The sequence below is a fragment of the Penicillium psychrofluorescens genome, assembly GCF_964197705.1.
Source record: "Penicillium psychrofluorescens genome assembly, chromosome: 3".
Lineage (NCBI taxonomy): Eukaryota > Fungi > Ascomycota > Eurotiomycetes > Eurotiales > Aspergillaceae > Penicillium > Penicillium psychrofluorescens.
Genome location: NC_133441.1, coordinates 3,828,920 through 3,844,380, shown reverse-complemented (window position 1 = coordinate 3,844,380; position 15,461 = coordinate 3,828,920). Strand labels below are relative to the sequence as shown.

At 52.8% G+C, this 15,461-nt stretch overlaps 9 protein-coding genes across 9 annotated transcripts; 6 read left to right on the top strand and 3 right to left on the bottom strand.

The window, feature by feature from the left end:
- Positions 1-191: 191 nt before the first annotated feature.
- PFLUO_LOCUS5581 (uncharacterized protein) lies at positions 192-1,422 on the top strand (the record flags this gene model as incomplete). Its single annotated transcript, XM_073783040.1, has 2 exons — positions 192-667; positions 726-1,422. 2 exons carry the CDS (start codon positions 192-194, stop codon positions 1,420-1,422), a joined length of 1,173 nt encoding a protein of 390 aa, XP_073639635.1.
- Positions 1,423-2,806: 1,384 nt separating this feature from the next.
- PFLUO_LOCUS5580 (uncharacterized protein) lies at positions 2,807-4,349 on the top strand (the record flags this gene model as incomplete). Its single annotated transcript, XM_073783039.1, has 3 exons — positions 2,807-2,932; positions 2,994-3,621; positions 3,679-4,349. 3 exons carry the CDS (start codon positions 2,807-2,809, stop codon positions 4,347-4,349), a joined length of 1,425 nt encoding a protein of 474 aa, XP_073639634.1.
- Positions 4,350-6,340: 1,991 nt separating this feature from the next.
- On the top strand, positions 6,341-6,817 carry PFLUO_LOCUS5579 (uncharacterized protein; the record flags this gene model as incomplete). Its single annotated transcript, XM_073783038.1, has 1 exon — positions 6,341-6,817. One exon carries the CDS (start codon positions 6,341-6,343, stop codon positions 6,815-6,817), a length of 477 nt encoding a protein of 158 aa, XP_073639633.1.
- A 97-nt stretch (positions 6,818-6,914) lies between these two features.
- On the top strand, positions 6,915-7,475 carry PFLUO_LOCUS5578 (uncharacterized protein; the record flags this gene model as incomplete). The annotated part of the gene is made up of 2 exons (XM_073783037.1): positions 6,915-7,157; positions 7,224-7,475. 2 exons carry the CDS (start codon positions 6,915-6,917, stop codon positions 7,473-7,475), a joined length of 495 nt encoding a protein of 164 aa, XP_073639632.1.
- A 173-nt stretch (positions 7,476-7,648) lies between these two features.
- Positions 7,649-9,316, bottom strand: PFLUO_LOCUS5577 (uncharacterized protein; the record flags this gene model as incomplete). Its single annotated transcript, XM_073783036.1, has 4 exons — positions 7,649-8,359; positions 8,419-8,778; positions 8,827-9,171; positions 9,233-9,316. The coding sequence occupies 4 exons, from the start codon at positions 9,314-9,316 to the stop codon at positions 7,649-7,651; spliced, it is 1,500 nt and encodes a 499-aa protein (XP_073639631.1).
- A 315-nt stretch (positions 9,317-9,631) lies between these two features.
- On the bottom strand, positions 9,632-10,081 carry PFLUO_LOCUS5576 (uncharacterized protein; the record flags this gene model as incomplete). Its single annotated transcript, XM_073783035.1, has 2 exons — positions 9,632-9,751; positions 9,806-10,081. The coding sequence occupies 2 exons, from the start codon at positions 10,079-10,081 to the stop codon at positions 9,632-9,634; spliced, it is 396 nt and encodes a 131-aa protein (XP_073639630.1).
- A 768-nt stretch (positions 10,082-10,849) lies between these two features.
- Positions 10,850-12,171, top strand: PFLUO_LOCUS5575 (protein phosphatase regulator; the record flags this gene model as incomplete). Its single annotated transcript, XM_073783034.1, has 3 exons — positions 10,850-10,924; positions 10,979-11,376; positions 11,442-12,171. 3 exons carry the CDS (start codon positions 10,850-10,852, stop codon positions 12,169-12,171), a joined length of 1,203 nt encoding a protein of 400 aa, XP_073639629.1.
- Positions 12,172-12,450: 279 nt separating this feature from the next.
- On the top strand, positions 12,451-13,569 carry PFLUO_LOCUS5574 (cytosolic Fe-S cluster assembly factor cfd1; the record flags this gene model as incomplete). Its single annotated transcript, XM_073783032.1, has 3 exons — positions 12,451-12,483; positions 12,636-13,263; positions 13,376-13,569. The coding sequence occupies 3 exons, from the start codon at positions 12,451-12,453 to the stop codon at positions 13,567-13,569; spliced, it is 855 nt and encodes a 284-aa protein (XP_073639628.1).
- A 165-nt stretch (positions 13,570-13,734) lies between these two features.
- Positions 13,735-14,874, bottom strand: PFLUO_LOCUS5573 (uncharacterized protein; the record flags this gene model as incomplete). Its single annotated transcript, XM_073783031.1, has 1 exon — positions 13,735-14,874. The coding sequence occupies one exon, from the start codon at positions 14,872-14,874 to the stop codon at positions 13,735-13,737; it is 1,140 nt and encodes a 379-aa protein (XP_073639627.1).
- Positions 14,875-15,461: the final 587 nt, after the last annotated feature.

Sequence of the window (15,461 nt, the reverse complement as noted above, 5' to 3'; positions counted from 1 at the left end):
GACACATTGATTTCTCTCCAGCTCATTTGTACGACTCGAGTATCGGCATAATCCGACGAGCTTATCACTGTCATCTCAATTGCGATCCTGTTGCTCGGCTCTCCAGCCAGGCGCGACAGCGCACCTCCCAAGTGCTGACGATATCCTCACCATCATAATACCACATACTCGACACAGCGCAACCTCTCAAAATGTCATCACCGCCGCCTTACCAAACCCCAACAAACCCTCTCAAACGAAACTCCATCTCCTCCTCCGCCTCCCAACCCTTCGCCAAAAAGTCTCGCATGCACCCCCTCCGCCAGACCTCCTTCCCAACCTCCATCGACGCCGCCGAGCGCGGACTCGCCGCAACCAGCGATGCCGGCAGCCTGACAGGCAGCTTCACGGGGAGTATCGGCGGCGCGAGCGCGGACGGGATATTTGCCGGCGCGGCACGCGGCAAGAAGCGCGGCCGAAAGAGCAAAGCAGAGAAAGAGCGCGAGCGTGAAGATGCCTCGCGCATGGGCTCTGTTGATGTCGAGGGCGGCTCGGTTAGAGCTGGCCCTAGTGGTGGTGGTGCGGGAGGTCCTGATGATGGCGATGAGGATGACGATGATGATGAGGGGGAGCTGTTGGGGAGGGAGGAAGGGACTACTGATACGGAGGCCGAGAAGAAGAACCTGGCGTAAGTTTTCTTGCTTTGGATATTATATGCGGATGGTCTGGATCTGACTGCCTTGCAGGGTTTTGGTTGATGCGTTTAATCCGATGCAATCTGAGCGATACGATCTGTTCAAGCGGGCGAAGCTGCGGAAAGAGTCTCTTCGTCGCATTGTCAACCACGCGCTCTCGCAGTCCGTGCCGGCTAGTGTGGTTACTACCGTGAACGGGTTTACCAAAGTCTTCGCGGGCGAAATCATCGAGAAGGCCCGCACAGTCCAGGCTGAATGGGCCGATGCATACGATCAGGCTTCGCGTGCTGCGTTCGAGGCCGAAGAGGCCGCGGCTCAGACAAAAGCCGTCACTACAAGTTCCAAAGCCGCAGCCACCTCTGCTTCCAGGTCGGGATCAACCTCTTTTAGCAATGGGGTAAAGAAGGAGTCTCCCGGTATTGACCGGACAACACCATCTGCCGCTCCTGCTCACAATTCCGCCTCTCCTCCCCCATCGTCTTCATCTCCCGCACCCAAGAACACTGGTGTGGCAGATTCAAGTGCGAGTCCTGCTCCTGTCCGCCCGAAACGCGAGTTCCGGCCCCCTCCCAACCCGCACCGCGGGCAGCTTCTACCTTCTCATCTTCGCGAGGCGCTCCGCCGTACCAAGCGCGATGGAGAGGACGGCGGTGTAGGATTTTCAGGACTGAGTATGGATAATCTTGGGGTCCGGGGTGCATTCACATGGAACTCGGGGAGTGTTGGTGGGCGACGTCTGTTCCGGTGAACGGTGTTGGCGTAGTCTTTTCTATCTTCTATTGCATAGGTGTTCGATCGGATCTCACATCTTTTTTACACCATTTTAAATAAATCATTGGCAGCTGGATCTGCCTTTTTTTTTTTTTTTCTACTCGAGTGTCTCCCATCTGTCCTGCCGATCGCCGAGGAATAGGCCGGCGTAATATAGGAGTTGCATCCCGCAGCATCTAGCACATGTCAAGGGTCCTTGGCAGCCGGCGGAGAAAGAGAACACAAGCCAGCAAAGATTTCTATCTCCTGCTTCTGGAAGATACCTAGTCTAATCAGCCCGGGAAATTCTTTTTTTTTGTGCTTTTGTAATTGCACACAGTCCATTATTATACTCACGTGCTGAAAAAAAGAAGCTCAAGTTAGGGCTACACGATGTCTTGGCGCTTCGTTGGCCCCCGATCAGATGAACGACCATTGACCTTTATCATCAGCCGCTTGTCCGACGGACGTTGCAGCTTTTCTGGAGACTCAGCTCATTTCGCGGTTTCTACCGGAATTGATGAAAAACAGCGCAGTTGGCGTGCTCGACCATGGAAGAGCACGTCGAACACCGGTTGGATGACGCTATTCCGCCCAACGAGTCGAATTTCTTTCACGACTGCCACCGGTTGTGATAGCCCAGACTATGAACTAGGAGATGAAATTATCATATCCCGCTGCATATATCTTCTTTTCCGGTCACAGCATTCTCTTGTCCGTCTTGCAGAGGGCATGATCGGGGAGCGACGATTGACTCGAACAAATCGACGATCGGATCGATGGGGCTCACTCAACCACTTGGCATCCACTGCACGTAGGCTACAGGGACCATACACGCCCAGTGGCTCCGCTAGGGTCCAAGGGGTCTTCTTTGCGCGGGCTTGTCTCAATTCTAAGGATTGCCGGCCCTATCTGCAATAGACGCAACAAATGTCGTCAGCTCATGAGCCAGTGACTACTATCACCAGTAGCTTCTTGGCTTTGGTGGGTTCCTGCACCATGATTAGATTCGAATGGCGCCATTCATTCTGGGTATATGGTCATGCGGTGCACTTGCCTGCGCGAGCGTGGGTTCACGGTATACCCGAACCCCCTTCTTTCTTGGCGGGTTTTTCCTCATGTGTTGGTCTCAGATAATAATAGCGGTTGGCTGCCCAGGTTTGCCACAGTTTGGTTGCAATTCTTATCCATCCCGTACACTCTTTACTGTCCGTCTATCTTTCTTGCCTGGGGCTGAAGCGAGAGAGATATAGATATCTCTTCCTCGTCTTGGCTCTCGTGGGATCTGTCACTCATTCGACTCTGTCTATTCTGTCTTTTCTGTCCCCCGGATGCTCTGTTCATGAACCATCACCCTTTACTGTCACTTTATTATTGAAATCATGTCTTTCCTTCAACCTTCCTATTTATATACCCGTCTGGCGGACGCGGTTCCAACCGCCCTGCCATGGAGCGGAGGTGGCTCTTCCACGAAAGGAGACCCACGAAAGAGCGTCAAGTGGATTGATGTACGCTTTCTCCTCATTTCATCTCTGTATGACGGGCTAACCGCACTCCCATGAATTATAGGGTCTTCGAGGCATCGCCTCATTCCTGGTTGTCATGACCCATCTCGCCCGAGCATGGGACTACGACCTGTTCTCACCGCGCGACAATGAAAATGCCTCGCCACGGGTCCTGCAGTGGATTATCCTGCGTATCCCTTGGCAGGGCCGTATTGGAGTCACCATCTTCGCCTTTCTGACTGGATACGTCTGCGCGCTGAAACCGATCAAACTCTCACGAGCAGGAGACAAACAGGCAGCCTTCACGGCGATCGCCAAAAGCGCCTTCCGCAGACCGCCACGTTTGATTCTTCCTGCGACTATTGCATTACTTATCTCCTGGACCGTTGCTCAGTTTGGTGGCTTTGTGGTTGCTAATCGGTCCGACTGCTGGTGGTGTCGCTATGCATCCCCGGACCTGGCGCCGACTTTCTTGGAAGAACTGATTCGGCTGCCGAAGAACTTCTTGTCTGTCTGGACGACTGGTTTTATGGTCTACGATGATCACCAGTGGGCGCTTCTGCCGCTGTTACTTGCCTCGATGCTCATCTATATCCTCCTCACGGCGACCATGTTCGTAAAGTTCCGCTTCCGAATGCTGATCTATGTGGGCATGATTCTTTACTTCCATCAAGATGGCGCAAAGGACGTCGGTGAGTATTTCCTGCACCGTCTGTCAAACAGGTGGCCTCTAACACCGATCACCACAGAAACATTCCAGATGCAAGCCGTCTACGGCATGCTCCTCAGCGATCTCAGCTACTCTACCACTTTAAAAGACTGGATCGAGAACCACCGCTGGGCCCGCAAAGCGCTCAGTATCCCTCTCACAATCGCCGGACTCTTCATTGCCTCATATCCAGGCGAGCACCCAGAATGGGCGCAGTGGTCGAATATCATGTTCAAGGTCGCACAGTACGCCTTCCCGCCAGACGTGAATATCGGCAAGCGATACACAGCCCTGGGCATTGATATGATCATCTTGGCCATCTACCTGTCCCCATCGACGAAGGAGTTCCTAGCCAGCCGCTTGCTGCTGTGGCTCGGCAAGCAGAGCTTCGCTGTGTATCTGGTCCACGGCACCATGCTCCGCGTTGTGCTCGTCTGGATGCTGTACGGTATCACGGGCCAACCCTGGGAGGGACCTGAGGCTGGCACGGACGATGACCGCGACTGGATCCAGCTGCGTCCGCCCTGGGTCGTGGCGACCTGCATCCCTATCTGGATCGCGCTCGTATACGCCCTCGCTTCGCTGTGGACTGCATACGTTGATCCATTCTGTGCTCGGTTGACTCAGAAAATGGAGGATTGCATGTTTCAGAGTGACGAGAAGTCTTCGTTGCCTTTGCCGGCTACGTCAATTCCTATGCCGACGACTTAGTCTTTCTTGTGGTTCCGAGTCGTTCTGGCTTCTTGTTTTGTTCTCTGTTTTTGGCGCGTGTGATCTACTCTTGACAAAGTGGGTTCTGTCGACACCTATGCATATTCTTAAACGTAAATAGGTTTATGTTCTCGTCTTCTGAGGGGATTTGTTCGAGGGTTTTTGTGTTAGCTCCATGTTTGTCGACTAGGAAATGAAGATATGCTGTAAATTCTGAAGGCCGGTCGTTTTTTCTTCCTGTCGAATACATCCACTTCCACGTTTGCTGGCTTCGTTTGAGAAGCGTAGATGGAGAATAACAAGGAGTGGATGGTACAAGAAAGAAAAACAGACAAAATCTTGTAGGGAAAACAGATGTGGAAAGAAATGTTACTTTCTTGCTATCTGTATATACTAAGAGGCAACTGGCCTTGCTTGCCACCGATCTCTACGGGAGCAAAATAGCACGTCGCTACCGTTGTCCGAATGTGATAAGGCTGGATGTCTAGATATCTGAGCCTTGGAAAGGTACCGATTGCATAGGTAGGCAGTCAAGCTGTCATCTTTGCGTATCATTTGTTTGGTGAGGTTGACTGACGCGTGAGAAAACGCCCTTCAAAAAACCCCATCAGAGCGTAGTGTCTCACAAACATGCACGTGCGCATCTTCCGTCATGTAAAGCTACCAGCCAGACTAAATAGTATACATTCACCGAGCCCTAATGACTTGGTAGGATTACATCTTAAAGCCAGCCAAACTGCAGCCTACAGACCCAGCGACAGAGTGGAGATCGCCTGCGCAGCCTGTTTGGGCATAAAACCTCATTCCAAAATTTCCACCGCTATCGAAAGTGAAGCTTTCTACCCCGCCTAAGCCTACTGATACGCATCCCGTAGCTGATCTATCCCCCCCTGCGCCGATGCGCTTGTCACCTTGTTAGTCACTGTAGAACTCAACTTCCCACGGGTTCACATCGAGATCAGATTTCCTTTCCTCAACGTCAATTGTGTTGAGTGGCGCAGACCAACCTGATTTGGCCAACAATAGCGTCAAAATAATAACCCCGAACGACATCATTTCGCAGTAATTGCCGAAGAAGAGGTCTAAAAGCGTCGAAGGCTTCCGAAGTCATGGGCGCTACGACAAGGGTCTCGTTTTCTCTTGGCTAGTAAAACTGTTTTGTCAGTTCAGTCCCTTGCAGAAATATGCAAGTAAAAGGAGGCAAATTCTAGTGGTTTCGTACCTCAAGAAAACCGCCCAGTGGAATGGTTTCTGTAGTTTCCGTCGACATGTTAATTATGCAGCCACGAGGAAACACCAATGTGCGTCCTAGAAGTAGCACACCGTAGGCATCAGCACACCGTAAGCATCAGCACACCGTAAGCATCAGCACACCGTAAGCATCAGCACACCATGAGCATAAGTACTGGTTAACATACTCCTGCTAGGTAAGGTGGTCAGGGAATAGTTAGATCTTTTTTTCTTTCCGAGGAAACCGGGCAAAGGTGGGGGGAAATTAGGAGAGAGAACTAACAGTGACCAAGGGAAAGGATAGAAGAACACTGTTGAAATCGCGTCACGTGATCTCTCTCTCACAACTTTACAAATCTTACATTCCAATAGACCAGCGAGATTGTGGCGTGTATGCCTCAATTCTTCTGAGTTTTCTTAGAAAGTCTGTAACGTAACCCGTAAGCGACTGGGCCACCCAACCATCTACAACTATCTTAAATCGATTTATTAGACCACCAACGCCATGAATTTCAAAATTCTACTTGTTTGGTCGCTGCTTTTCCTCGCTGCTCCTTGTTTGTCCCTAGCAAGTTCATCGCCTACTATATCAACTTCGTCACACTCCACATTAACATGTCTTGCAGCTTTTACATTATCATCAACCCCGTTTTTAGTTACCGTAGCATTACCCGTTTACTTATGGCAGCAATGACATTCGGCGCCTCCGCTACCTCCATTTTCTTGAAGCCCTTCTTCTCACCGCATGTCTACGAAAGAAGATGTGCAGAGCTTGCGCAAGCATCAGAGACCTGTTCGAGCCTTACAACCATGAGAAAGACGCCTGGCGATATGAGGCCATTCTGGCCATCGATGCGCTGTATGACCAGGTTCAAGCACACACGAACGAGTTTGTCGACCTCGAATCGTGGCCAAGTATTCAAGTTACAAATATCTGGCAAGTGAACGACGATGACAGCCCATACTTCCGTCCATTCCCAGAGGACCGCTTCACCGAACTTCCGATCGACTGGGAATTCGACAAGCGCACACGGGTTCATAAATCGCTTAGGGATGAAGTGCCTTCTACAACCTGGGGCCCAGTCGATAAACATTGGGGTAAACTTGAAGGCACCATGCTCTATGATTCCCTGGCCCGACACTACGCCTACAACGCCATCTGGGAATACGACGTTGCTCCCAGACAGCTTACAACACATGAATTTGGAGGATCTGGTGAAGAACTGGACTCCTTATGAGTATGTATCAGCTTTGAGAATTAGCGCATGAAACCAGATGCTAACTACCGATCTTGCAAGTCTTCCCGAACTCTTCCAGGCTTACTATGAGACAACTATGCACTACGAGTACTACCAGGAGTACTACAACGTTCCAACCCACGAGCAGCGTCCGATGTGGAAAGTAGGGGATGCCTGGCGTGCGAGAGGAGGGAAGCCTCACATCATCATCACAGCCACGTTCGGGGTGAACCCTCGTGAGACTAAGGAGAGGATCCTGCGTGGTGAGGTTCTCGCGATACTCGCAGCCATCCGAACACGCCTTTTCCGTTCCGATATGCGTGAGCATCTGGTCATCCCCGTTAGTGTTCCTACTTGTCGCATTATGGGTTATTGTTTCCGTGTCTAACGTGACTGCTGGCTATAGGTTATGCTTGTTTCTACCATTGCCGACTGCAGCAGGATCCTGCTAGCGCATTTCGATGGAACCAATCTTCTCGTCAGGAAATCGTGGACTTGGAATTTTGTGACGGACGACCCAAATGTCTACGAAAGGGTTATGGTGTATATGGCTAGTGAACCAATCGGAGACACGAAGTCAACCCCTGCTTCTGCAGCGACGTCTGAGGAGGCTGATTTTGTGGGAAATTGTGAAGACATGCTGCACATATTTACTTAGATTGTTTCAAACATGTAGCTATATCCAGAATACTTGGTAAACAGCCAATGTAGAATGAGTGGAATCTAGATAGTCCCGCCCGTTCAAAGTCACAACTAGTAAGACAGTAAGACAAAGAGATAATGCCACGTACAGCGCCCTAATTTACAGTTTATACACATGGACCAAGCCGATCAGCTGCGTTTCCCACGCCCGTTCCGCTTGGATTTCTTCGCAGCAGCCTGTTGAATCTGCTGCTCCAGCCCCTTCTTCGCCTTCTCTTTCTGCTGGTCGAGATATCTCTGGTGGGCTTGTTGCCGCTCGAAGTTACGCTGGGCGCGCTCGGCGTCGTCCTGTTCTCGCTGTGTGCGCTCGTAGTCCTCGGCCCGCTTACGGGCATTTTCGCTCAACCGTGGCGCCGGCGCCTTTGAGCCGTCAGTATTGGTGGCAGGTGTCTTTCCTTGAAACTCGCGGATCCCGTCTTTCATTTGCTGTCCCATTTTCTGTTGATAGCCCTTGAAGTTGTCCATCCAGCCGTCGATTGCACTGGTTTTCTTTCCACTGGTCTCCGACACAGGTTTTGCGGGCTCTGCGGCTTGGGCCTTTTCCTGTGCAAGCCGCTGTTGCAAGAGCTGGAGACCCTTGCTATGTTGAAGGACCTCGATGTCTTCAACGTCGGAGGCTTTATGGTTCTTGGTAATCGCCATCTTCATATGCGTCCGGAAACTTTTGTTCGTCATGATACGCGCCTGGCAGAATGCGAACGCACCCGTTGCCACAAAGTAGAGCTGCAGCGCGCTTGGGAAAAACGACATGAATACCAAAGAAATACCGGGCAGACCGTACATCATAGCTTTGCCAGGTCCAGTGCTCATGATGTCCATCGTACCGGTGTCACCACCTCGCTGTTGCATTCATGGTCAGCTATGGCAATTAAGGAGAAAGTAAGCGCACACGAACTAACCTTGAATGTCAAAAACATCATAGCGCTGGTGGCCGCAGGCAGAATAAAAGTCGGATCGCTGACAGTCAAGTCGGTAAGCCAGCCCACAGACTCGTTGGCCAGGCCGGGCACCGGCAGGGAGGTCATGCCGCGGATGACACGGAAGCAACCATAGGCCAGTGGGATCTGAAGCATGGGGATGAAAGATTTGTACGGTACAATGCCATGTTCTGCCTGAATACGTTTGATCTCCGCTCGTTTCATATGCATGTCCATCTGTCTGCCCTCACTTCCGGCACGCATCATCTCATTCTTGAGCGGGTTGAGGATAGGCTTCACGTTGTGGACCCTGGCGGCTGTGTCGGAGGCATCGAGCATCGGCTTTAACAGTGCTAAACGCACTAAGAGACCGGTACTCACGATACTCACCCACCACGGCAATCCAGTCCACAGATGGATGTGCTCGATCATCCATTGCATTATTGACGACGGTCCCCAGCCGTAGTCCAGGCCCAGTTCCTTGAGGTACCCAACTCTCTCCGGGATTGACGTGATATCGGTTGTCCACAGATCAGAAACATCAGGGCCGCTTGGAGGGGCGGTCCCCTCAGGGATCTTGTCCGTCACGGCGTCGGACGAGGTCGAATTGAATCGGACAGCGGCGGGCCCTGCGGCCACGACAGCCGTTCGCCATGGCACATTGGGCGAGGTAAACGGGGTCAATTGGCTGCGCAGGCCTGAAGTACGCAGACCCTGTGGCCGGAACGACGATATCTGCGGGAAGAAAACAGTTAGTTAGATGCCAATTGGTTCCGCGCGTAGGCTGGGCACGAACCGATCGAGTAGATCGATAAGCTGCGACCGCCCGCTGCCGTGCAGAAGCAGCGGTAGTAGACCCTTTCAGGCCAACTCCCAGCATTATTGTAGTCCGAACGAGTGTTTGGGGGAGAGAAGGAATGGAGAAGAGCCTCCTGCCGTTCGTTCGTTCGGGAGACTTTTCTGCCGGGCGGTGTGCGGGAAATCATGGATCCAGGCACGGAAAACACAGGGGAGATGTTTACAGGTAGTTAGGTATACGTTTGAGTAGTTACGGTAGTTATATGGCATGCAATCCATTGCGCCCGGCGCCCATCGGTCTATGTACACCCATTATATCCAAGAAACAGAAGCCAAGCATGCATTTTGTGTTGCTCCCTTGTAGATGCAGTTAGTTACTTTCTTTTCGCTCCCTCGGTCACTCTAGAGACGCGGCATCGTCCAATCCAGCCGGAGCACTGCGTTTCCGCTCCCAGGGCAGTTCGCGGACGTCTACACCGGGGCCGATGGAATGTGTGCGGCGGTATGACGGGAAGATCTGTAGAAGGAGTGGTCAGCCACAGCCACCAGTACGGTGCGAAGGACTGCATACCTTGGTATTGGTCCATCCTAGCCGGAAAGCAGCCTCATGTGCAAAGAGCTCGCCGAATCCCAGCATTAGGCCGTTCACGAACGGCAGGAAGAGGTTGATTGCGGCGCCGCGGAGAACGCTCCAGAAGGTCGGCGGCTTGTACAGGATCAAGGGGGAGCTCGTGCTTGATTCGTCTGATAGCTCGTTGTTTGCTGAGTAGTTCTCTGAGTCGGAAGGGACGGTCATGGTTGAGTCGTACAGCTCGCCTGGCGAGCTGGACGGGATGTCGGAAGACATGCGTGGTGGAGGGCCGCGGCCGGGAAAGGTCTGCCGAAAAGTGAGGTATGGATTGGTTGGTTGGTCGGATGAGATGATATGGCAGGGGACTTGAGGAAGAGCGATGACTCGGGTAAGAATATTGGGTATTTGTGACTATTCTTTGGCGCCTGTGGTTGCGAAGATGATGCCATCCACCACCGACTTTTGGTGCGCGGAATACAGGGATTGTCTTATGTCAGCACGACTGACTGCACTGTAACTATTTAGGGGACGAATGGAGATATTTCTGAAACCGACGAACTCATCAAGGTCGTAAAGGCCATCGAAAGAGTCTTCGGAATATATTGCAGCAAGCTGAGAGTACTGGATATCTCCAGTTGCTGCAAGCAAAGCTCCTAATGACCGGGAGTTTGGAGCTGCTGAAATCTATACTTGAGTAGAGCTACACGCATCAAGCCAAGTTTACCCCAATATCTAGACTAACTCTCAAGCATCCGATCCACTAATTCCATTAGTAGCAGCTTGCATCCCCAAACACTCTAGGCCGTATACCACTAACAGTCCGGACGTACTCGTCGGTATAGCTCGGGGCGGAAGATCCCGTAGTCCGGCTGACCAATGGCTGTGACGTACCTGCCTGTTTGGATCTGTCCTCTCTCCAACTACGTGTTTGCGCTTCGTTGCTGCTACTTTCGACTCTTGCGACGACCTTACAACTCTCCCAAGACCTCCCGGGAACACCTTCAGCTCTATCTTCACAAATACACCCACTTGCCCAGCTCAAGCATGGACCACAACCCCGCCGAGCACGACGAGGTCGTGTCTCAGTTCTGTGCCATGACCGGCACCCAACCTGCAGAGGTGAGCTCGGTGTGATCTGCGCCTGTGGGTGCTATTGCTAATCTCATATTTCAGGCCCAGGAATATCTCAGCGCCAATGAGTGGGACATGGAAGCCGCCGTGACCGAGTTCTTCGCCGAGCAGGATGAGGCCCTACAGGATGCGAACACCGGGGGCGGGGCACAACTGGGTGCAGAGGGATCTTCTGGCGCGCCTGCTGGTGGCCGATCGCTAGGCGGAAGTGCCGCACCGGCTGGGTCCTCCGCCGCCGCCGAGTCTTCGTCCTCTGCCCGCGCACCGCCGAAGAAGAAGTTTGCGACATTGGGAGACTTTGCATCTGGAGGTAGTGGTGGGAACTCATCAGACGAAGACGACTCCACGGATCAGGATTTCTTTGCGGGGGGTGAGAAGTCGGGGCTGGCGGTGCAAAATCCAGACGATCTGAAGAAGAAGATTCTCGAAAAAGCACGCCGGTTAGTTTTCTACACTGGATGGGACATCATGCGACTTCGCCGGCATTTCTAATATTTTGGTCTAGAGCACAACCACCACCGTCGGATGAGCCCGAGACGCGACGATCGGCCTTTACAGGCACTGCGCGCACTCTGGGCGGAGACGAAGCCCCCAGCCGAGTGATCGAAGACACCACTGCACCGGCGCCGCAGCGCGCGCAGCGCGTTCAGCGGACCCTCCACTTCTGGTCCGATGGCTTTTCCGTCGATGATGGCGAGCTCTATCGGTCCGACGACCCCCGCAATGCCGAGATTCTGGAAGGCATCCGCCAAGGCCGCGCACCGCTCTCGATCATGAATGTGCAACCCGGACAAGAAGTGGACGTGGACCTGAAGCAGCATGAAGAGAAATACGTGAAACCGAAGCCCAAGTACAAGCCGTTCTTCGGAGCCGGACAGCGTCTCGGCAGCCCCACACCCGGCGTTCAAACCCAGCCCGCTGCTGCGCCCGCCGCTGCTGCACCGGGTCCATCCACTACAGACGAAGCGCCGAAGCCAGAGGTGGATGAATCCCAGCCGACTTTGACGCTGCAGGTGCGTCTTGGGGATGGCACGCGTCTGACGTCGCGGTTCAACACCTCGCATACCGTGGGGGATGTCTACGAGTTTGTGACGGCTGCTAGCCCGGATTCGCGGACGCGCTCATGGGTGCTGATGACGACCTTCCCCAGCAAGGAGCTTGATGACCGAAGCGCTGTGCTGGGCGATATGCCTGAGTTCAAGCGCGGAGGTGTTGTGGTGCAGAAGTGGCAGTAGAAGTAAGTGGGTGGGTTGGTGTGCAAAAGGGGGGTAAGTAGAACGGATTACCATGGCGCATTATTGGATACAAGAGGGAGGAGCCATAGCTTAGATGAATCCTGAACCCGGTCATCTCTATCTGCAGTTTCAATAATATTGTTTCGGCACATCTAGTCCGGATCTATAGTTCAGTCGTTAGTCAGGCGATTGATAAGCAAGCGGACCTCCGGCACTTGATCTGGATTTCTTCCTACACCTCTCTTGTGTCGCTGCCATTGACTCTCTCACTCTCTCAACATGCCTCTGGACGGTGTCAAAAACGTCGTGCTGGTACGTATCCTCTTCAAGCAAACCCACCCATCACTGCGCGCAGATAGAGACCATAAGAAAAAAGAGAAGCAGCGCCGCAACCCCTCCGCTTATCGATAACGCCGACATCTTGAAACTGCGTACAGCAAGACTGACAACGGACTCCTCTCCAGGTTCTCTCCGGCAAAGGAGGCGTCGGCAAATCCTCTGTCACCCTCCAGCTTGCGCTGGCTCTCTCCCTCCAAGGCAAATCCGTGGGCATCCTCGATATCGACCTGACGGGACCCTCGATCCCGCGCCTCGTCGGCCTCGAAGATGCAAAGATCACTCAAGCGCCAGGCGGGTGGTTACCCGTCGATGTGCACGCTTCCTCCTTATCTTCAACAGACACACCAGAATTACAAGCACAAGCACAACCGTCCCGCGGCTCCCTCCGCTGCATGTCCCTAGGCTTCCTCCTCCGCGACCGCGGCGATGCAGTCATCTGGCGCGGCCCCAAAAAGACAGCCATGATCCGGCAGTTCCTCACAGACGTCTACTGGGGTCCTACCGATTTCCTGCTGATCGACACGCCACCGGGAACAAGCGACGAGCATATCGCACTCGCAGAACAACTCCTCACTCTTTCCACCGCCGACCCGGCCACCGCGTCTCAGAATAATATCCCCCGGCTCGCGGGTGCGGTGCTGGTCACCACGCCGCAGGCGGTTGCGACATCGGACGTGCGCAAGGAAGCCAATTTCTGCGTGAAGACTAGCATCCCCGTGCTGGGAGTTATTGAGAACATGTCCGGGTATGCGTGTCCGTGCTGTGGGGAAGTGAGTAATTTGTTCTCGAGTGGTGGGGGGAGAGGTTATGGCCACGGAACTGGGGATTCCGTTTTTGGGGAGAGTCCCTGTTGATGTGAAGTTAGGGGAGTTGGTGGAGGGGAGGATGGAGGGTGAGGATAGTGAAGATTATGAAGAAGAACAAGAAAAGCAGGCGGTTGAGCAGCAGGAGGATACGCGGTTGCTTGTTGATCGGTACAAGGAGTGCTGGTCTTATGCTCGCTTTGAGGAGTTTGCGCGCACACTAATAGGTGGTGTGGAGAGCACTGCTGGATCCTAGGTTGGGAGAGGAGGAGCTTGAAGCAAAATCTAGATCTTATACGTGTTGCATTGCATTAATTGGACTGGGAAGCATTGTTATCTCGTGGATCAGGGGATGTGAAATAAAAATAAGAGACATAGATCATTATCATCATCATCTGCAGTCATAAGTCGTTAAATATCATCATGGTAGGAGAGTGGGATTTTCATCGGCCAGCATAGCGCGCAGTTTGCCCTCTGCAGACTGCAATCGCGGCGAGAGATCTGGCCCAGCAAATCGAGCGCTCCATCTCAACCACCCAAGGAGAGAGCGCACCACCTCCGGACCACTCGGTCCATCCTTGGCTGCTGGGAAGCCCACCGCGACAGGAACATGGGGCCCATTACTGGCTGGCCCCGGATCATCGGCCTGAGCATCGAGATAGACCTCTGACACCACAGCCGGAGTGACCTGAGTCTGATGGCCCTCATGCTCAGAATCCTTCGCCAGCAGATCTCTGCTCGAATTCTTCGGCTTGGACGCAAACTCTCTCGTAACAGGCAAAGACGGGAGACCCATCCCGGGCGTAGCATTTAGCTGCGCATCGATCGACCGCCGAACCTCAGGCTGCGCATGCGCAGCAGCCGACTGCCGCAAACTTTCGACATACCCATAGAACGAGAATGGATGCAGTTGCCTCCCTGGATTGGCCCGCGCAGCAGCAGCATGCTCATCATCAAAGGTGACCACTCCGCCCTCATCAGCGCGCCGCTCAGCACTGGAACTGGCCTCCTCAACAGGCACGAGACCACCACCGGGTGCCGCGCGGATCTCCCCCAGCGGCGCGATGTGGCTGCCGTACTCATTGGCGAGACTTAATTTGCTGCGTCCGCAGATCTCCGCAATGGAATCCAAGGTGCCCCGGATCTCGGGGTCGATGGCTTGCAGGATGCTCTCGATACTGAAGTCCCAATCCGACGGGCGTGGAGGGCCCGGTGGTGGGCGGGACGAGGAAGCGGAGCCCTTCGAGCTCGTGGTGAACGGGAGTAGACGGCGCGGTGACATTTTGGGAGTGCTGTCTTTGTCTTTGGCTTTGTCCTGCTCGGCATCGCCGGAATACGCCCTTACGAGCACGGGCTGGGTAGCTGCTGTTGGTTTTTTGGATGATGAGGATGCTGGGCCTGAGTTAAGAATTGATTCCTGTTGTGCCCGGTGCTGCGCTTCTCTCTCCAGGGTGGTGGACTGGTATTGTCGGGTTGCTTGGACTGCTGGCGGCGCGTAGGACGGCGACAGTCGGGGCCATCCTTGGCGGGGGAAGGACGAGGAGGACAGCCGGCCATCCATGACCGGATGTAATGCAACTCACTAAGCGAAGGCCCGAGCAGAGACAGCGAACACGTTGTGGGCGAGGGAATAATGCATGTATGTGTTGGCAGAAGGAACCGAGGTGGTTAGTAACATAGTACTGTACGACGAAGCGTGTGTTGTATTGTAAATGTAGTAGAGCGATCGAATTAAATACATTAGGGCGATTAGGTGATCACACGTGATCCTATAAGAGCTCTATAAAGAGATTCCCGATCTCATATCCTCGCCTACGAGATTATAATTAATAGATTTTCTTATAGAATCTATAAGTAATAGTTTAAAACTATCTAGGAGGTATTATATGATGCCTTTTAAATGATTATAGATATTGTGGTTATTAGAATCATAGAAATAAGGTGAAAGATGTCTAAATTAGGAAGTTTAGTACCTAAGGTAAGATATTAGATAAAGAAGTAATTAATTCTTTATTATTATTTGTATCTTTTCTTCCCTTCTCTTACTTTCCTACTTTCTCTTCTGATTTCCGTCCTATAAACCCTCTTATAAGACTATAGATCCTTATAGTATTATGGGACCTTCGTACGAAGTCCTATTATGGTTAT